The sequence below is a fragment of the Benincasa hispida genome, chromosome 12 (genome assembly GCF_027475165.1).
Source record: "Benincasa hispida cultivar pf3 chromosome 12, pf3_genome.v1.1, whole genome shotgun sequence".
Lineage (NCBI taxonomy): Eukaryota > Viridiplantae > Streptophyta > Magnoliopsida > Cucurbitales > Cucurbitaceae > Benincasa > Benincasa hispida.
The window spans coordinates 27,498,415-27,519,558 of record NC_143489.1 but is presented as its reverse complement, the minus strand read 5'-3'; the positions used below and the strand labels follow the sequence as shown (position 1 = coordinate 27,519,558).

The window sequence follows — 21,144 nt, the reverse complement described above, 5'->3', positions numbered from 1 at the left end:
TCTTTCTTCTAAGAAGAGACTCCCACAAGGCTTATACTTTCAATCCCAAGAGAATATTGGTGAAACCATAATGATGGTGTTACTTGGATTGAAGAGATCGTGATCTTAGTACATTTCTGAGAAGAATTTGTGAAGCCCTTCAGAGTCACAACATAGGTCTGTTTCACAATTCCTATTCTTTGTAGGTTTGTCCAAATTTTTTTAGCATATTGTAGCCTATGTTTTACAGTAGATTGAACTGATTAAAATATTGTGAAATGTTAGGATACTGATTCTTAATAAGGCTTTGACTAACGTAACCGATCGACACAATAGCTAAACGATGAATGAGTTCTTCATTAAACGATAAGAGTTAAACAAGACTAAACATGATCGCTTACAATTGTTACTCGATCGCTTACCAAATGTTAAACGATCGTTTACAAGTTCTACACGATCGCTAAGTAATACTAAATGATCGCTTACAAAATACTCCATGATCGCTTACAAACTATTACACGATCACCTACAGATTACAAGACAATCATTTACCAACTACTACACGATCGCTGGGCTTTGCTACTCGATCTCTTAGAAGAAGTAGACGATGCGCGACACACTACGATGAACTCTCCACGATAGAGACTTCTGAATTCCCACTTTTGAGAGCCCTTCTTCCTTCCTCTTGATATTCAGACTTCCCTATCCTCTCTTTCCGTTTCTTTCTTCTTTTAAACCTCCACTTCACTCAACAGAATTGGAAGTCGTTCTTAACCGATTCAACCGCCTCTCCTCTATTATTTCTTTCTTGATATTTCCACATAATTGGAGGCCTATCATTACCTCCCTCCTCCATCTTTACCTTGTCCTCAAGGTTCTGGCTGTCCAACCCATTTCTTTAGCTGCAACACATGAAACACTGGATGGATCGACACTGTTGTCTGAAGGTTCAACTTGTAAGCTACTGATCCGATTCTGCCCACTGACTGATGTGCTTCATAATACTTGGGAGATAATTTCACATTTTGCTTTTGCGAAACTGAAATTTGGCAATAGGGTCGCAACTTTAGCCATACCCAATCATCAACTTGAAATCCAACATCACGTCACTTCTTGTCAGCAAACTTCTTCATTTTCTCTTGAGCCAGCCTCAAATGCTCCTTAAGCTCACGCAATGCAGCATCTCTATCTCGCATTTGTTGGCCCAAAGTCGCATTGACTGTACAATCCTTCCCATAGTAAATCAACACTGGAGGTTGTCATCCATACACAATCTGAAAAGGGGTAAAGCCAATGAAGCATTATACGTAGTGTTACTCCAATAGTTCGCCCAATGCCACTAGCTAATCCATTATTTCGGTCGCTCACCATAGTAGCACCTCCAATTCATTTCCACGCTGCGATACACCACCTCTGTCTGACTATTCGATTGAGGATGAGAAACTGAATTGCGATTGAGTTTAGTACCCGACAGTCGGAATAACTCTTGCCAAAAGTAATTCACAAACTCCTTGTCTTGGTTCGAGACAATGGACTTCGACACCTCCACAGATCGATATGCTTTCATAGTTGTTTCTTGTTTAATAGTCAAGAATCTTCCACAAATCGATCATTTTCTTAAAGATCGGAATCAGGCTATCATCCTTTTCTTCAAGTCTTCCCAATCTTTGAACGACTTTCTGTTTACCTCCGACCGGTACCAGTCTAATGCAATGCCGTCGAAACTCACAAGTGCCACCCGTCATTTTCTCAGATTTAGTCAACTAATGAACTTGAAAATAGCGGTCTGCTCTGTCTAACCACGTGTCTTAATCGTTTCTGCTAAACACCGGCATTTGTACTTTCTTGAATTCACTTCGGTCGCAAATTGCTTCTTCACCAGCGACTTTCACTGTACTATTTGCTTTGTACACATTATGGGTATTCGATCTTTCTGCCTCTTCCGTCACCTTTGTCTTTCCCTTGGCCATTTCTGTAACATAAGAAACGAGCATTTTTTGATGCCTGCAATCCCAATCTCTCATGTTCTTTGCTATCAATGCCAAATTCTCCTCTATGGTTGACAACTTCTGTATTTCGACTCTGAATTCAAAGATTTCTTGTTCTAGTAACTCCAGTTTCTCTTCAAAACGTTTATGAACCATACTTGTTCAAGTGATTACTCTGATGTCAATTTGATAGGATACTGATTCTTAATAAGGCTTTGACTAACGTAACCGGTCGACACAATAGCTAAACGATGAATGAGTTCTTTATTAAACGATAAGAGTCAAACAAGACTAAACATGATCGTTTACAATTGTTACTCAATTGCTTACCAAATGCTAAATGATCGTTTATAAGTTCTATACGATGCTAAGTAATACTAAACGTTCGTTTACAAAATACTTCGCGGTCGCTTACAAACGCCTACACGATCGCTTACAAATTATTACACGATCACCTACAGATTACAACACGATCGTTTACCAACTACTACACGATCGTTTGGCTCTACTACTCGATCGTTTAGAAGAAATAGACAATGCGCGACACACTACGATGAACTCTCCAGATAGAGACTTTTGAACTCCCACTCTCGAGAGCCCTCCTTCCTTCCTCCTGATATTCAGACTTCCCTATCCTCTATTTCCGTTTCTTTCTTCTTTTAAACCTCCACTTCCCCGAACAGAATTGGAAGTCGTCCTTAACCGATTCAACCGCCTCTCCTCTATTCTTTCTTTCTTGATATTGCCACATAATTGGAGGCCTATCATCAAAATTTTCCAACATATGGGTATTTTATTTGTTAATTAAAAATGTGGTTTGGTTCTCTAATCGTCTTCGTGGGGCTTTAAACCCTATAATTGGTATCAGAGCCAACTCAATTTTAATTACTATCAAAATATGTGTTGGTTTAAGGTGGGATTGTTGCATTATGAATGTTAATCTGTTGTGAATTAGAGGTTAATTGGTTTTAGAATTACATGTTTTGATTTAATCATTTGTAATGCCCCCTGAGTCTTTGTAAGTCCATGTCTAACAATAGGATTGAAATCGATGAAGATCAGGACATAAATTAGCCAAAAACAGCAGAAAACGAAGGCTAGAAACACGAAATGGAGAAAAAATCACGGTTGGCGCAAAGGGCTGACGCTAGCATGACGTTAGCCCTAGGTGCAAGCAGTTCATTTAGTCTGGTCGTGTAGAGGTGCGGTTCAATCGTTTCTTGACCGGTTCATTGACTGGTCTGAGTGGTTTGACTGGTTCTTTGCTGGTTCAATGTTTTTTCGGCCGGGTTCGAGCGATTTTGGCATGGTTCGAGCATTTTTTGGTCGGTTCGAGTAGTTTTTGTCCAGTTTTGGAGCGATTGAAGACTTTATAGAATAGATTTTAATGAAATTAATGTAATTTTATTATTTATTTTATCCTAAGGGCTAATTAACTGATTCATATGTTATTTAAATGTTTTATGGATGTCATTTAGATATAATCCCACCTTAGGTTAAGCATATTCATGTATAATTTATATTATAAGAATTATAATGTATGGTTTTATGCATGATGATTTAATTTCATGAGTTATTTGATGTAATTGTTATCTTAAATTAATGAAATTAATAAAGCATGGAGCATGACATTACTTAGTTTAAATATAAACTTTATATTTAATTGAATGTCTTGAGCATGCTTGAATTTAAAAGATTTCAAATTTTCCAAAATCCCCGTCTGTTATGGTTAAATATAATTAGATAAAAATTCTAAGTTGGTAATTAATTTATCATATATTTTCACATTCCATCAATTTTAATCTCTAAAACCACATTAATTAGTTTCATAAATCTCATTTATAATGAGTATTATATCTTTTTTTTTCACTCCATTTATTTAATCTCTATGAACTTTTTTAGTTTAAAAATATATAGATATTCTTTGTTTAGAATTTTTTTTTTTCTTTGAGGATATTGAATATTCTAAATTTTTTCAAACTATTTCTTTTGCCATATAATAAAAATTTCAAACTCATTACAATCAATTTACTAATTTGATTTCATATTATATTCAAAGCTATTTTAGTTATTAATTCCTACTTTCTAATTTTCAATCTATGGTTGATGATTAATTGATGAATTAATTTACAATCGATTAACCATTTTTTTACATTATTAAAATTAGTTTACTAATTTGATTTCATATTATATTTAAAGTTACTTTTAGTTTTTAATTTCAACTTTTTATTTTTTTAATCTGTTATTGTTGATTAATTAATTTACTTTTTTAAGGTTGACTGATAAATTCTTTAGACATGAGGTTGCATGTTTTTTTTTTTTTTTTTTTTTGAAAATTTCAACAAAATGAAGATAAACATGTAATTGATTGATCAATAAATTGTTTTTCCAACGTGATAAATGAAAACGGTGAACTAATTATAAAAGAACATTAAGAAAACAATAGCAACCAAAAAGAAAAAAAAATCAATGATCCAGTATACACATTTCTAAAAATAGATTTTTCACTTGATAATTACTTAACAAATTCTATTATTGAGAGTGGGTTATTAAGGTAATCTAAAATTCGGGATTTTGATTCGATATGTGCATTATTGCAACTTGAACATACAAAAATATCATAAGATGCTTTGGAGATTAAAAAGATCTTGAAAACAATGAATCGAGAGAATAAAAACGAAGAAAGAACGAATCAACCTTGATGAAAGAAAGTGGTAAAGAAACCCATTTTTTATAGTAGAAGAAAGTGGTAGTTACAAAACTATTGGAACTCTAAAACTCTTCCAATTCTATTAATTAGAGGCAAAATAATTTGTAAGTTGGAAAGACTCTTTACATTTCAATATTTCTTGTAAGTTTTTCAACGTCTTAGGCATCATTTGGTAACTATTTCATTTTTCATTTTTTGTTTTTAAAAGTTAAACATATAGATACTACTTTCATCTCCAAATTATTCATTTGTTATATACTTTTTACCAATGATTTAAAAAATCAAGCAAAAATTTCAAAATTAAAAAAAGTAGCTTTAAAAAATTTGTTTTTGTTTTTAGAATCTTGCCAAGAGTTCAACCATTATACTTAACAAGAATGCAACTCATCATAAGAAATAGAGATAAAATAGATTTAATTTTCAAAAACAAAAAACAAAAAATTAATGTCTCGTTTGGTAACTATTTGATTTTTGGTCTTTGTTTTTGAAAATCAAGCATACTTCATCCACATTTTTTACAATTCTTTACATATTTCTTAAGTAAAATGGTTGAATTCTTAGCCATATTCAAAAAACAAAAACAATTTTTTGAAAACAATTTTTTTAGTTCTAAACAAATTTAGCTTGGTTTTTAAATCATCGGTGAAATGTAGAGAACAAAGAAAAAAATTTGAAGATAGAAGTTGTGTTCATCAACTCAATTTAAAAAAATAAAAAATAAAATAGTTACCAAATGAGACAAAAATGATCACTAACCTTCACTTTTTAATATATTATAGATAATAGTTTATAAATATAGAATTATCGATTATAGAGAATACAAGATGTTTACGGTTTGGTTCGGTTGCTTCGCTCGGTTACGAGGAAATGGGGCTTTTTTTTTGGTGTCGTTTTTTGTATTTTGCTGTCAGAAATGGAAAACTAGGAAGTAGAACAGACAAAGAAAAATGAAGGAAAAAGGGGGAAACAATTAGAAATAGACAATTTCCCACAAATAATTTCTTGCAAAAAGTTCTCCAGATTATTTACAAATCTTCAGAAACCCTAGATGTTTTTTTGCTTTCCCATTGTTCTGAATCATTTTGCGTAAGAAGCCCCCTTGTTTGTGGATTGGATCCTAGGCTCCTAGCCGACGGATAATTACTTGCTTTGGTTAATTTCCCGAAAATTGAGCTCAATCCAAATTTGGCTTCTAGGTTGATGCTTTCTATGGTTTTGGCATAATTTGTTCTATTTCGAGCTTTTCTACTTGAAATTCCTCACCGGTTTCCGATTCTTGCAGCGATTTGAGAAGATACAGAGCTTTTCCCCGTCCAAAAGCACCGGCAGTGGGACAGTTGAGCGGGAAAAGAGAGAATGAAGACGGGTTCGAAGTCGGAAGGACCTTCGACTCCAGCGCTTCGACGGGACCCGTACGAGGTTTTAAGCGTATCCAGGGATTCCACTGATCAGGAAATCAAGTCTGCTTATAGGAAGCTTGCTCTCAAGTAATTCTCTTGCTCTACGCTCCGTATTACTGAAACTTGATCTGTTTTAGACTTTTAGTTGATATTAAATCATAATTCTTGCTCACCGTCAATGACGAATAGGAATATGCCGTGTGCTAGTGCACGATTTGATATGTAAGAAGATTATTTATTAATCTAAGCTGGTTAAATTTGAAAGAATAGACAGTGTTTTAAGGATGTTACTTGATGGTAGTATCTGAAATATTGCTAGGAAGATGCAAACTCTTTTCTTCTTCTTCCTTCCAGCATGTTTGGAATTTTAGTAGTGATTGATATTCAGTCCTATTACAGTTCAGCTAAACTATCGATGCCTTAACACTAATTTATGAATCGCTGTGGGTGGTTACAGCATGAGATTTCAGCTAGGCTCTTGGTGCATTAAATTTAGTTACACATTTCTATTGCCTCCGTTCCAATTTTAAATTTTAGTTACAAAAGGAATAAGATTGTTTCAATCTTTTGAACCATCTCTCTGTAAAGTGATCCTTACCCCAATCAATTTGGCAGATATCACCCAGACAAGAATGGCAGTAACCCTGAAGCTTCAGAACTTTTTAAGGAGGTTGCATATTCTTATAGCATTCTATCTGATCCAGAGAAGAGAAGGCAATATGACAGTGCTGGCTTTGAGGTGCTTGTTTTTTTGGCACCATCAACTTATTATGATGTTTTGTAGTATTAGATTTATATTAAAGAAGCTTCATTAATTCCAAGTTCAAGATTTATTTACTGTTGAGGGTCTTTATGTGGCTGTACACATTTTTTCCATTCCATACACAGTATCTTATTTTGTAATCAATGCGTTCAGGCCCTTGATGCTAGTGGCATGGATATGGAAATAGACTTATCCAATCTTGGAACTGTCAATACCATGTTTGCAGCTTTGTTCAGGTGACACATTTATTAACTTATTTACTGATTGAGTCATCTAGGTTTTCTTGATCACTTTTGTTATTTATTTTCTTTAGCAAGCTGGGTGTTCCTATTAAGACTACAATTTCTGCTAATGTTCTTGAAGAAGCTTTGAATGGAACTGTTACGGTCAGGCCTCTTCCTATTGGAACATCAGTTAGTGGCAAGGTGCATCACATGTAGCTTACATCAAGACTTACAAAAGCAGCAACAATTCTAGTACTTTTTCTGATATCTTATTATATTTGCGTTTTATTATAGGTGGATAAGCAATGCGCTCACTTTTTTGGGGTGACAATTAACGAGGAGCAAGCTCAGGCAGGAATTGTCATAAGGGTTACTTCAACTGCACAAAGTAAATTCAAGGTGTAGTTTTGCCAGTAATAAAACTTTTCAACCAAATGTGGCTCTTCCGATATGTATTTTTTTGCGTGATTCTTGGCATTGTTCCTCTTGTGCATCCACTTTGTTTAGCTATTTCATGTTTCTGATTTCTGTGGTTATCTTTTTTCATTCCAGTTGCTCTTTTTTGAACAAGATGTCAATGGCGGTTATAGTTTGGCCTTACAGGTATTACCTTTCAAAGTGTATCTGTAAGTTTCCTTATTTTTCAATTGATGTAGATGAAATGAAGCTGTGGGTATCTCCCTTGTTGGATGGCAATCATATTAAAATCTAGTTTGGGTGCTATCATCAAGCATTTTAGCTCTAGCATTTTCTTGCAAACTATTTATTGGAAGAAGCTCATAAACAAAAACGAAGATTGCAATCAATTTTTTTGAGGGGTTGAGAGGCCTTGGGAGGGGAGGATGTGTGGGCCTTGTCAGGTTTCAATTTCATGTTTCTTTTTGGACTATAATGTTTAAGGTTTTCTTTGGTTGGGGGTTTACTTTTTGCCCCTCTTATATATATATATATATATATATATTATTTTTTTCTCATTTAATTTGTTCTCAATTTTCATAAAAAAATCTAAGCTTACAATTTATTTTTTCCAACTTTCATTTTTTTTTTAAAGGAAACAAGTCTCTTTTTTCCAACTTTCATTTTATGGAAGCTGTATGTCATAATTATGGTTCTGGAGCACCACAGTAGTGACTGGAGCAATGTTGGGCGAAGTTCTTGAGGAATCAAGTTGTCCTTGAACCCTAAGGAATTTATTGTATTTAAATTTGATCCATAATTTGAATGAGGTTATTTCATCAAGTTAGCCAGTCAAATTTAGAAGAAAGGATGATCATTCCTATGTCTTTAATATCAATTCCCCAGTGTGCTTCTGTATGGTTATTTCTAAAGCCAGATAGATGGAATTGTTTCTTTTTAACAAAAAAAAAAAAAAAAAAAAAAAAGAAGGCTGGATATATATTTTTTTTTGGTTTTTTTGTTTTTTTGTTTTCTGAGTTTTCCATCGGAACTTTTCCAAAAAAATTCCCTCCTTTCAGTTTTCTGTACGTAATTTTATTTATTACTACTGTCTAATTTTATGCACCTGAGGACATACTTTGAACTGGGTTTTATAGTAGGTTTACCGTGAGAAGTTAGATGAAAGCTTACCATATCAGTTACTTGGATCCCGTCTTGTAAAATTGTTGTGAGCCATTTAGTCTTAAAAATCTACGATTCAACTTCTTATTGTATTGACTTTGGTTCTGTGATTTTTCCATTACTTTTCCATACAGGAAGACAGTGAGAAGTCTGGGAAAGTAACGTCTGCTGGGTTGTACTTTTTGCATTTTCAAGTGTACAGGATGGATTCCACTGTCAATGCGGTATTGCAAGTTCAAACTATGTGTAGTTTACTAATATTTCCTACACTTTTGACCAGAAAGGTTATCGTTTCATATTCTTTTGTCACAATCAGACTTGATTGTTGAATGAATTCTTGTGTTGTTGCAGTTGGCGATGGCTAAGGATCCTGAGGCTGCTTTCTTCAAGAGGTTGGAAGGTCTTCAGCCTTGTGAGGTCTCAGAGCTAAAGGCTGGCACCCATATTTTCGCTGTTTATGGTGTTAACTTAGATTTCATAATTCATCTTTCAATTTTGGTTCTGTTTGGTGTTATCTGCCTTTTTGACATCTTTCGTGTTTATTCAGGAGATAACTTTTTTAAGACTGCTGCATATACTATTGAGGCACTATGTACAAAAAATTATGAAGAGACAACAGAAAAGCTGAAAGATATTGAGGCTCAAATTTTGAGAAAAAGGAATGAGCTACGGCAATTTGAGACAGAATACCGGAAGGTGTTGAAATTTCCTTCCCTCTCTACCTGTTAATTTTGTGATTTGCGTATTAATTGCTTTGTTATGATTTTCCATAGGCATTAGCACGCTTCCAAGAAGTGACCAACAGATACAATGAGGAAAAGCAGTCTGTAAGTTTTCATCGGTCATTCTTGTAATTTAGATCATGTTTTTCATTTTTGGTTTTTTGATATCTAGGCCAAACAATAAAGATGCCTTGTATGTCCATGATATCGACACTTCTGTAGCTAAAATGGAAGTGGCAATTTATTGCAGTCGTACATCCTCAGTTTAAACCTAACTTTTCATTGATAAAATGAAAAGATACTATTGCTCTAATTACAAGGATACAATGCGAAGAGTCATAAAACTTAAAAAGTGCAATCCCTAGAGAACAATGCATTGCGATGAAGAATAGACAAGACAGAAAAAATAAAATTCCTCCAATTAAACAAGATATTTGGAGAGAAGAATTCACATAAATCTTAGAACAAGAACCCCAATAAAAAACGATGAATCTTGTAGCTTCATAATGATCAAGCCAATGGAAACACCAAAAACCCGATGCAGATGGAAAATTGACAGAAGCTTCAAGCAGAAGCGTAACGGGCGGATGGAAGGAGAGATAATCTTTTGGGAGACTTCCATAGGCCTCGTAAACTTCTTTTTCCATAAAACCAGCAGCTGTCAAATGAAAAAAGAGGGGATAAATGAAAAATTTTCCAAACGACACCTGCTACCAGCACCTTGAAACAGGGAGAACCCCCAGCCCATGGCATAGTTTCTCCAACCCAAAGAAATGCAACCGAACCCGAAGAATCAAACCACTCTTACCAATCGATGTCATAAGAAAAGATCTGTTCCATGTAAGCTTTGAATGACTTTACTCCATAAAGAATCTGGGTCATGAAATAATCTCCAACCACAAAAAACAAGAAGAGCCAGAATCCTATTCTTTAAGCCACCCTAACCTAGACCACCATCTTTAAGTGAATAAACCACAATACCTCTTGTGGTCCATTTGATAAATTTCAAAATTTCCTATCCTCCAACAAAATTGTATTGATTGGTGATGAATGGCCCTACCGAGTTTCAATCCACAAGCTTCAATCAGGGAGGAGAACTTAGAAGTAATTTGATGAGATTTAATTAAGGAAAACTTACATGAAGGCAACTGGGGTGACTTTTTGAACGATGGAGTTTGAAAGAGATCTGCAACCTCTTTCCCAAAACAAACATCTTCCTGTTTTGAGGCCGAATGTTAAACCAAAATTTATGGTTCTTCACTGCCAATACTTACTGAAGATTCATCATCAGAGGCTTCCTCAATCGGCTGGAGACTCAAAATTGATGAAACTTCTTTAATTGGATTGAATTTGAATTTGGAAGTGAAATCACTGTTCTTGTGACAGATGGTACGAGCAAGATATTTTGCCTCTAATATCAGGGTGTTTTCTAATTAATGCTGGTACTTGGGCAATAATGCATTATTCTTCATTCACATCTAATTAAAAACAATACCCATTGATATTAATGAGGCCTCACGATTACTATAATTTTTTTTTAAAAAAGAAGGTATGTTGGTAGGCCTTTCAATTTTACGTTGAGGAGTTTTTAAAGCATGGGAATTTGACCTTTCCATTTCCTCCAACAAGTTTTTAAATTTATTTTCCACCGAATTAAATGCTGACTCAAGAACGACATCCAAATTGGTAGAATTCAAAAGAGATATTATTGTTTTTTTTGGTTATTTAGACACATTCTTAGGTTTGATTTCTTTTTTATCTTCTCACATAAATAATGGGTGAATACCTACTTTTGAGAGGAGAAATGGTTGGATATGACGTGATATGGACATGATGACACATTATTTTTGAAAAATCTAGTACGGGACCCAATAAGGGGACGTTTATTCAAATATGCATTTTTTTTGGAAGACATTTTTATACATGAAGGAAATTCAAAGTACATAAAATTATGTATTTATATATACTTAACAAGTGTACGTTATGTGTCTAACAAATGTGGACTTTGTATAACTAGTATGTGTGGCGCATTTGTGCTAATGGGTGTCCAATATGTGTACAACAAGTGTTGGAGCGTCCAATTGTTTGACACATATCAAACATGAATACTTTATGTCGTTGCCCAAACCAAAGTGTTCCGGCTTCTTAGATGGGAGCACATCTTTTCTTTCTCTTGGACTTTGCCATCTTTTGTTCCATAGGAAGACGATAGATATTGTGGCTGTTTATTGGGGAGTTCTGTATCGGTCCAAGTGAAAAGTATTCAACATGTGTCTAACGAGTGTTGAAATTGTATTCAATTTGTTAGACATTGGAGAAGGGGTTTTCACATTTGAAGCCTCGATACTATAAGGTGTTTTTCTTGTAGGTTCTTTCAGAGTTTGTTTAACCATACTTCTTCTAGTGAGGAAGGTGAAAATTTCAAAAGAGATATAGTCTTTTATCTAGCAGGCAATTCATGGACGAGCGAACACGTTAAATTGACTTAAGAGGAAGTTCTTCTCTTTGATCGGGCCGTTTTTAGCATTCTTTGTTGCATTTTTTTCTTGACACAATTGGTTTTTAGGTGGCCAAACACAGAGTTCATGGAGATGATTGAAGAGTTCCTCCTCCATTTTCCCTTTGAGGATTTTGTGGCAATATGGGGTGTGTGCTATATTGCTGGGCTTGTGGGAGGAAGGAACCATAGAATTTTTAAAGGAGTGGAGAGGATCCTCGGGATATTTGGTTCCTTGCTAGGTTCCATGTTTCTCTTTGGGGTTGTGATAAATCTTTTTTGTAATTATTTGTTAGGTTTGTTGTTACTTAATTGTAGCCCCTTTCTTTTGTAGGACTTCTTTTTGTAGTTTTTTTGGATGCTTTTTTATTCTTTCAAAAATTTTCCCCAATGAAGGTTTCATTAAAAAAGAAAAAGAATCTATCCTTTCTTATTGGGGAATCATTTAGTAGATTTGATCATTACTCACTTTGAGAGCCCTCCTTTGGAGTTATGTTGTTTGTTGGCTGAAAGGGAAATGGCAAATGTTCTGGCTTTGGTATCACTGAGAGAGTTTCCGTATCAAGGAGGATGTTTGCCGTTCGAGTCCTTTTCCATCCAAAGGCTTTTCTTGCAGCTCCTCCTTTTGGCATTTGGTTTGGTCCTTCCTCTTGAGTGGTTCTATTTTTTTCATCTGTGTGGAAGGTGGAGATTTCCAAGAAAAGATTAAGCTCTTTGTGTGGCAGGTTATGCAAATTGATTTATTGTGTCCTTTGTAGGGGTGGTTGAGGATTGCTCATATCCTTTATAGTTGCGATCATGTAGATGCTATTTAGAGTTGTTTCTTTGAAGCATTCAACTCTCTTTGCTAGTTCTCAGAGTTGTAGAGAGACGATTGAGGAACTCCTCCATTTGCTTTTTTATGAGATGGGCTATTTTTGTGGGGTCTTGGGACTTTAGGGGTTTGGAGACATCTTCTAGTGACGTGAGGTTCCTTGTAACATTCTATGTTTCTCTTCGAGCTTTGGTGAGGAGGCCTTTCTGTAATTACCCTTTAGCTATTTTTTTATTGGATTGGAGCCTTTTTTTGTAGTTTGGCTCTCTTTTGCGAACTTTATTTTTTTATGAGCATGCATTTTGTGATTTCCTTCTCCATGAAAGTTTGATTTTACATTAAACAAAAATATAGTGGTTTGGGGGGATCTACTTGTTTAGAAGAAACACAATACTTTAATCAGCTCCACATATTGGTTTGGGATATAGGGATCCAGCTGGAAGATGTCTTTTGAAGTCAAATAGAGGAAACAGAAAAGCATAATTAGTTGGCTCAAAGTGGGAGATAAAAGTACTAGTTTCTTCAGCATGGGTTTGCCTTAGAGTAAGGCCTCTGGGCTTTTGATATGTTCACATCGGAGTTCTTGAACAATTTGTGGAACATTATTATAACCAAACCTTATGACGATGTTCCATGAATTTTTTAGGAGGGATTGTTAAAATACGAGTGTGTGAAAATTGAAATATATATCACCTTCAATCCTAAAAGAGTTGATGTCACGAAGGTGCTAGATTTCTAGCCTATAATCCTTTTTAATTTTTTTAATGGAAACAAGTCTTTTCATGAATGAGCGAAAAGAAGCCTAAGGATCAGGAGATAGCCTATAATCCTATTGACGGGTCCTTATTAAGTTCTTCCAAGAACCGCTTGTGGCTAGACTTAACGCCATCCATACCCAAACAATTTCTGAATATCAGACAACTTTTGTGGGGAGATGCCAAATCATTGGTTTATTTCTTGTGGTTAATGAAGTGGTGAAAGATTGGAGGACAAAGAAAGGGTTTGTTTTAAAACTTGATGAAAAGGCTTACAGCCTTGTTGATTGGCATTTCCTACATACTAGGGAACTTTGGTGTGAGGTCTGTGAGGTGGGGATCTTGGATTGGATGTTGCCTTCAATCTGCCAATTTCCCTGTGATATTAAATGGAAAGCCAAATATTTTCCAGGAGAGGCAGTCGAAGGAATACTTTAACTCCCTCTGAGGACACAATCTCTTAAGTTAGTGGGAAGCTTAATAATACTGGAAGCTCTGACGTCACATAAGATTGCAGGCTATACTGCCTTTCTCCTTTATGTCCAAGGCCATTATTGAGGTTATGTGCTTTATTCGAAATGTTTCAAATTTGTTTCTTCTGCAAGTATTAATCTCTTAGGAGGAAATAGAAGTGCCTGGTGCATTTTCCCATTAAATATTTAGGTCGTTCTTTAACTACCTTCTGATAGAAAAAGTATAGCTGGGGATCTTGTACTCTTTTTAAGGGGTAGACTGATGTTGCAGCTAGTTGTTAATATCCTTCCAACCTATTTGTTATTTGCTATTCAACGTTTCCTTAAAGATAGCCACATGCGTTTGCTAATCTTCTATTATTGTTTTCGGAACGACCTTATCTTCATGAAGGATTTCCCCTCGTGAAATCAGAAATGTTGTAAAATGATCGAGTTGGATTTTGATGGTTCGACTTTTTGTAGGATTGCCATGGGGAACACCAAGTTTTTTAGGAGGTTTCCTATGGAGTAGGGGTGAGCAAACCTAACCGAAAAACCGAGTCGACCGGAAAGAACTGACTGAACCGACATCGATTGGTCAGTTTTAAGGCCTCTTCAATTGGTGGTTGGTTACCCAGAAAAGAGTTACACCGGCCGACTGATCGACCGCTTATATATATATTTTAAAGAAATCATACAGCCGAACCCATACACTACCCAATGTAAAACCATATGCTGGTTTTTGAAAACCAAAGGGTTACTATAGGTAGTCATTACCTATGGTAATGACAAATTTTTTTTACATTTCAATTCTCTTAGTCATTTTCTCCCTCTCTCGTCCATCTTCATCCTCTTCATCTTTTTTCTATTTTTTTTTCTCTTGCCCAGGATCATTTTTTTTTTTTTTTTTTTTTTTTTTTTTTTTTTTTTTTTTTAAACAAACAGAAGTCCATTTGCTGGAAACCTGGAACCAAGCGAAGTTCATGAACGGGCATCTCCTTCTCAACAGATCTAGCAAAATTTTGTCCCACAATCGATTGACCGTTTGTGTAGTCGGTCAGTTGGTTTCGTAGGCACTCCCAAAACTAACAATCGCCAACCAATTAAGATCGATAGATTGGTTGGTTGGCATCGGTTTTAGCACAAAACTGACACTGACATAGATGATCACCCCTGCCAACTGAGTATGGAGCAGAAATTTGAAGTATAATTATCACTAACATTCATGGTAAGGATGGGCATGGCTATCACTCGCCTGAAAAAGCTTTGGAAAGGGATCCCTTGGAGACATATTTTTGGCTTGCAAAATCTGTGGAAGAGAAATGTCTCTTTCCTTCTAGGCAAACTGAGATGGTTACGGAGTTGACTTTTGGTAATATTTTTGGTTGTGTATTGAAGTTTCTTTACGTTGTTCGAGATTGTTTATTTGGTTCTACTTACCAATCCCAAATCAGCAATGGTTTTCAACTATCGGAATGAATAAATAAGTTCCTAGGCTTGTAATCCCTGCAAAAACTTTGGGGAGGAGGTTAAAGGATGTTAAAGGATGACTTTCTTTTGTGGTTCACTTCAAAAGTGTTATCCTTTTGTTTTGACTGGAGAGGAAATATGAGATGCTGGTAGAGAAGGTATGGCGGCAGGACCTTCATATCCACATTACAGCTTTTTACCAAAATGATTTTGAATGCCCAAAATTCTGATTGCTCTTTTGTAAAGGGAAGTATCCTAGGAAATGACTCAATTTTAGGGCAAATCCTTAAGGTTTTGGGATTTGTGTCTAATTGTTCTCTTAGGTTTGGAAAAGTACTTTTAGTTCATGAGCAAGAAAGTGGTTCTCAATGGTCCTTGAGCTAATTTGACATTTAGTTGACTAAGAAACAATAATGTGGCATGATGTGGATAGTTTTTATTAATTTTATATTATTCTGAAACAATAATGTGGCATGATGTGGATAATTTTGATTAATTTTATATTATTCTTTTAAGATTACATGGCCTTTTCAACTTTTTATACTCTCTTCTCTTCTTTTACCCTGTCCTCTTTTCCTTCCCCTTGGCCCTTTTTTCTTCTATTCTTTCCTCTCTCTCCATCAACCCATCAACAAATCCCTCTCTATTATTCTAATCTCCCATGCAGGCTCTTCTACTTTGTCTTCACCTTAATCAAGCCCCGCCTAGATTGGTTAAGACGACACAACTGCCCATGCCTAGAGAGCCCAAAACGCTAAGATCACATGTGCCAGTATGACCAAGTCTGCTAGCATCAAGAAGACCAAACCAGTTCTGTCCACACTGTCCACTATATCATCCTCAAGCTCTATGTCATCTAATTGGGGCTTGGGTCAACATTGAAGTTGGCATTGTTGCATTTGGTGTCACAGACGGTGCCGAAGTCGGCTTTGACGACAGAGTCAGAGATCGGAGTACTAGATTCTATGGGATTTGTCTAGGTGGTGTTATCGGTGTTGGTGGAGGATCATAAAGTGTCGGTGCAAGTTTTGTTGTTGGTGGTTGGAGTGCTTTCTAGTAGAGGTGATAGTCGGTTCCAATGTTTTAAAAAGCCTCACGGGCGTGTGTCTAGGCTCACCTAGGCTCAAGGTGCAGGTCTTGGCGCCTCGCCTAGAAAAGGCGAGGGCTCACAAAAGAAGGTGCGCGCCTTTTGTGAAGGCCCAAGGCTTAAAGGCTCGAGTCTAGGGGCAGTAATAATCAAGAGTTTTCCTTCTTTATCAACTAAAAAAAATCAAATTTACTGAACCTAAATGCAAAATTTCTTGTGTTTAAACATCTTTTTTTTTTCATACTTCACTTCAATGGGTTTCAAATTTGGTTGAAAAATGGCCTTTTGCTTACATCAACCACGTGTGAAATTACCATTTTGTCCTCAGATCGCACGCGAGATCCTGGCATTCAAACAAATTCTCGTTTCTCACTCTAACTTCTTGCTCTCGCTTCTCCTCCAGCTTCTTGCTCTAGCTTCTCGCTCCTTCCTGTTGTTTAGACACAGCTGCAACTTTTTTCTTCGATTTTTTTCCTTTGTTCATATTCTTCCTCTCGTTTCTTGCTCTTACCTTTTGCTTCTCGCGTTTATCTCTTGCTTCTCGCTCTAGCTTCTTACTCCTTTTCTTGTTCCTTATTAGACTACTGTAATTTTTTCTTCGATTTTTCTTTTGTTCAAATTCTTCCTCTTGCTTCTTCCTTGAGTGTCTTGTTCTTGTTTTTCGCTTCAGCCTCCCGCTTCTTGCTCCTTTCACTTGTTCCTCATTAGACACAACTACAATTTTTTTCTTTGAAAAAAATTGTAGAATGAAGGAAGATAAAAAAAATTGAAGAACGAAGAAGAAAAGTGAAGAAGAAGACGATTACGACGAATGCAAAAAATAATGGAAGAAGAAGATGACCACGCAAAAAACACAAAAAAAACAAATAAACGGAAGAAGACGACGATAACGAGAGGATTAAAGGCTAAAAAAAACGGAAGTCAAGTTGAAGCTAAAAAAAAATAGTTCTAATGTTATTTTATTTGTATTTTTAAATTTGACTAAGAATTCAAGTGCTTGGATAAGAAATGTGAAAATAATGGTAAGAAAGTCGAGAGAAAACATGTTTTAAGTCGTATTATCTCCCATGGAGTGGAAGGAAATATCGTTGAACCCTTCAGGATAGGGATTGGGGAAGTCGATTTATCCCATCTTCAGTTTGCTGATGATACAATCCTGTTATGCTCGGGTAATGAGAATTCTTTTTCGACCCTTAACCACATGGTGGGGTTTTTTGAACCCATGTCGGGGCTTAATTAATGGAAGCAAATGTCAAATCTTGGGTATTAACTGCCTGCAGGACAAGCTCAATAGGTGGACTAGAGAGGTTGGTTTCGAGGTTGGGACTTTTCCTTCTCGTTATCTTGGTCTCCCTTATGGGAGGAAACCCGAGAGCTTTTTCCTTTTGGGATCCATTACTGAGAAAATCCGGAAAAGGCTCGACTCTTGGAAAGAAGGTTACTTCTCCAAGGCGGGGAAACTCATGTTGATCAGATTTGTGTTGAGTGGCATCCCTATTTATTATCTTTCACTATTTAGGGTCCCTAGCTCAGTTTGCAAAAGTATTGAGAAATACATGAGAGGCTTTCTGTGGGAAGGTGCAGATGAAGGTAAGGATTTCATCTAGTTAGTTGGGAGGTTGTGGGGTGCCTTGTGCATCAAGGGGGGTTGGAGATTGGGAATTTAAGACTTTGGAACAAAGCTATGTTGGCCAAGTGGCTGTGGCGTTTTGCCCCCGAGCCCGAATCCTTGTGGCATGGAGTTATTGGTAGTAAATATGGAACTCATCCCTTTGTTTGGATTGCGAAGGGGATTAAAGGCAGACATCGGAACCTTTGGAAAGACATTGTGTTAGAGCTCCCTTCTTTCTCCATTTTGGTTTATTATATCGTGGGGGATGGTCAAGATACTTACTTTTGGAAAAATCAGTGGGTTGAGGATAGTCCTCTTTGTTTAGTGTTTCCTTGTCTTTATCACTTGTTTTCCTTAAAAAATCGTTCGGTCTTTGACTTTCTGGTGTTGTTGGGAAGCGTTGTGTCCTTTTCTTTCGGTTTTCATCATCACTTATCTGATTAGGAGACGATGGAGGTTGCCTTTTTTTTTTTCTTTTTTTTTTCCCTCTCTCGTTATTGAATGAGGGCTCTTTCAAAGAGGGGAGAAAGGATATTCGTGTCTGGAAACCTAATCCTTTTGAGGGCTTTTCCTGTAAATCTTTCTTTAGGTCGTCGTTGGATCTCTCTCCTATTTGTGAGTTGGTCTTTGATGTGGTTTGGAGGATTAAGAGACCAAAGAAAATTAAGTTCTGCCTAGCAAGTTTTGCTTGGCTGTGTGAACACCTTGGATAGGATTGCTAAGAAGGGATCCACGTTAATAGGTCCTTTCTTCTATATTCCTTTTGGAAGACAGAGGAAAACCTGGATCACCTTTTTTGGGATTTTCAGTTTAAGAGGTATGTGTGGACTTGCCTTTTGCAGGATTATGATGTCCAATTAGCTGGCCAAAGAGATATTGGATCGACGTTCGAGGAGTTTATCCTCCATCCACCTTCCAGAGAGAAGGACCGTTTGTTGTGGTTTGCGGGAGTGTGTGTTGTGTTGTGGGATGTTTGGGGAGAAAGGAACAGAAGGGTGTTTAGAGGTCTTGAGAAGGACGCAAGTGAGATTTGATCCTTAATGAGGTTTCATGTATCGCTTTAGGCTCTAGGTTCGAACCTTTTTTGTAATTGTTCTTTAGACAACATTATGCTTAGTTGGAAACCCTTTCTTTAGGGGTGGCTTATGTTTTTGTATGTCCTTATATTTTTTTTTCTCCATGAAAGTTGATTTTCTTATTTAAAAAAAAAAAAAAAAAAACTAAAAACTTGAAACATAACAGGTATCAAGTGGAGCCTAGACTATAGGTTTTGCTGGGGAGGTAAGGTTCTATGTAAATGTAAGTTCTCTAAGAAAGTCGAGAAATTCCTTTTGGTGGCAGATCTAGCGAATAATAATACTGGCATTAGGAATCAAAAGAAATACTCTAAACCCTTGCTTGTTGCTATGTAAACGTAAAGGGCTTGTAAGCCATATGTTCATGCAGCCAGTTCTGAACCCTAATACTAACACAAAATTTGGTGGAAATTATTCAAACTTTCAGTCTTAGGTGGTGCGTTGCATTGGGTTAACAGTGCAATCAGGTTTGGTAATAGGGAAGGACACATCATCGAAATTGAAGATCAAAGACGAGATAATAATAATAAGAATTTGGAATCCCTTTGCTTGTTTCTAAGATTCCATGTGAAAATTATTGAGTAATTTGAAGAACAAAAAGTTTTTAAAACTATACCTTTAGTTTTCAAAACTTTGACTTTTGGAAACATAAAAGTAAGGAAAAAAAAATCATAGGTGGATTGGAAATAGGTAAAGTAGTGTTTATAAGTTTAATTTTTAAAAATAAAAAATGGGAAATCAAACAGCGCCTATATATAGAGCCTCCAAATTACAAAAATCACCCCTAAAATGCAATTACACCTTCAAATTTTTAATATAAAAATTGAGTCCTCAAATTCATACAAATGTTAAAATTGGACCCTCAAACTTACGTAAAGGTAGAAATTGTAGCAATTGTAAAGTTTGAGGGTTCAGTTTTTATCGTTTGGAGGTCCAATTTCTATAACTGTTGTAACTTTGAGGGTCCGATTTTAACACTTGTAGAAGTTAGAGGGCCCAATTTTTACAATTGAAAGTTTTGAGGGTGTAATTGCAACATCACCATACTCTAGGTGTTTTTGCAATTTGCCCAAGATTTTTTAAGAAGTTTTAAGTTTTGTTTAAATTTTTGATATAATATATTTTTTATATTCTCTTTTCTGTAGACTGTATAGATATGACATTGTTCTCCCTTTCTCTTTGAATTTATGAAGATTTTGAAACTCAGGTGGACGAGCTTCTTAAACAACGGGACAGCATACATGCTTCATTCACTGTCACGAAATCATCAAATCACGTTGGGGCTTGTGCTATGAGTAATGGAAGTAGTAGTAAATCTACTGGCGACGATTCAAAGGTTGAGAATCAAGGAGAAGATGGAACCTCGGATGAAAAAGACAAATCTTTTAAAAAGAGATGGTTCAGTATTCCCCGAGGATCTGACAAAAAGCTCGGTTGAAAGAATCATCAGCTAAGGTTTATTCTCTTTTCCCAAACAGCAACAAATAGAAACTTCCAGCCATTTTGTCTTGTAGAATTCGAGGGTCAAATTGGTGCATCCATGCTTGTAATACATGGGTCTCTGTTTTGGTGTCTGCTTTCAGGGTCTCAACAAAATTTGCCATTCTTTCTCCCATCGGAGTTGAGGTAAGCTATTTGATTAGGCATTACAATATGCTTCTCAAAGACAGTCAAAGTATATTAAATTTGTGTGTAAATAACTCAAATACCTTCATATATTAAATTGGTTTGTGTTGGATACATGATATTTTTTTTGCTTCCTCAAGTTCTTTCTCAGGCCCTATAGTTATTTTTTATTGCAATTGGAAGCATGGCTGAAAAATACTTTCTAGTATGGCAATTGTAGGAAAGAAAGGTATTTTGGTGTTTAACATTAAAGATGCAAGATTCTGATGATTAGGGAGTTTGTAAATGTTACAGTTATATCATATTTCCTTAGTTCATATCTTATGTATATTTTCTTATTGGTCTAAATTTTTATTTTGGTCCTTGGAAAAAAGTAGTTGGTTTGTTTTGT

General features: G+C 35.8%; 1 protein-coding gene across 8 annotated transcripts; it reads left to right on the top strand.

The window, feature by feature from the left end:
• The first annotated feature begins 5,492 nt into the window (after positions 1–5,492).
• Positions 5,493–20,867, top strand: LOC120067225 (chaperone protein dnaJ 15-like). 8 transcript variants are annotated; one of them, XR_016525262.1, is made up of 13 exons: positions 5,493–5,873; positions 5,960–6,164; positions 6,693–6,816; positions 6,994–7,076; positions 7,154–7,265; positions 7,359–7,463; positions 7,617–7,667; positions 8,777–8,866; positions 8,994–9,102; positions 9,190–9,338; positions 9,416–9,469; positions 20,321–20,582; positions 20,711–20,867. XR_016525262.1 is itself a non-coding variant. In XM_039018741.2 (13 exons), the coding sequence occupies exons 2-12, from the start codon at positions 6,034–6,036 to the stop codon at positions 20,563–20,565; spliced, it is 1,239 nt and encodes a 412-aa protein (XP_038874669.1). In that variant the 5' UTR covers positions 5,493–5,873; positions 5,960–6,033; the 3' UTR covers positions 20,566–20,582; positions 20,711–20,867. The 8 variants fall into 8 exon arrangements, 6 of the variants coding, with proteins under 6 accessions (XP_038874669.1, XP_038874668.1, XP_090164301.1 ...); XM_039018741.2 differs by having other exon boundaries at positions 20,335–20,582; XR_016525263.1 differs by having other exon boundaries at positions 5,587–5,763.
• Positions 20,868–21,144: the final 277 nt, after the last annotated feature.

What these genes read in the sequence shown, in the direction of transcription:
- LOC120067225 (XM_039018741.2), top strand. Translation starts at nt 6,034, where the DNA reads ATGAAGACGGGTTCGAAGTCGGAAGGACCTTCGACTCCAGCGCTTCGA. An exon ending in ATGACAGTGCTGGCTTTGAG is followed by an intron (nt 6,817 to 6,993) that starts GTGCTTGTTTTT and finishes CAATGCGTTCAG; the next exon opens with GCCCTTGATGCTAGTGGCAT. An exon ending in TGGATTCCACTGTCAATGCG is followed by an intron (nt 8,867 to 8,993) that starts GTATTGCAAGTT and finishes GTGTTGTTGCAG; the next exon opens with TTGGCGATGGCTAAGGATCC.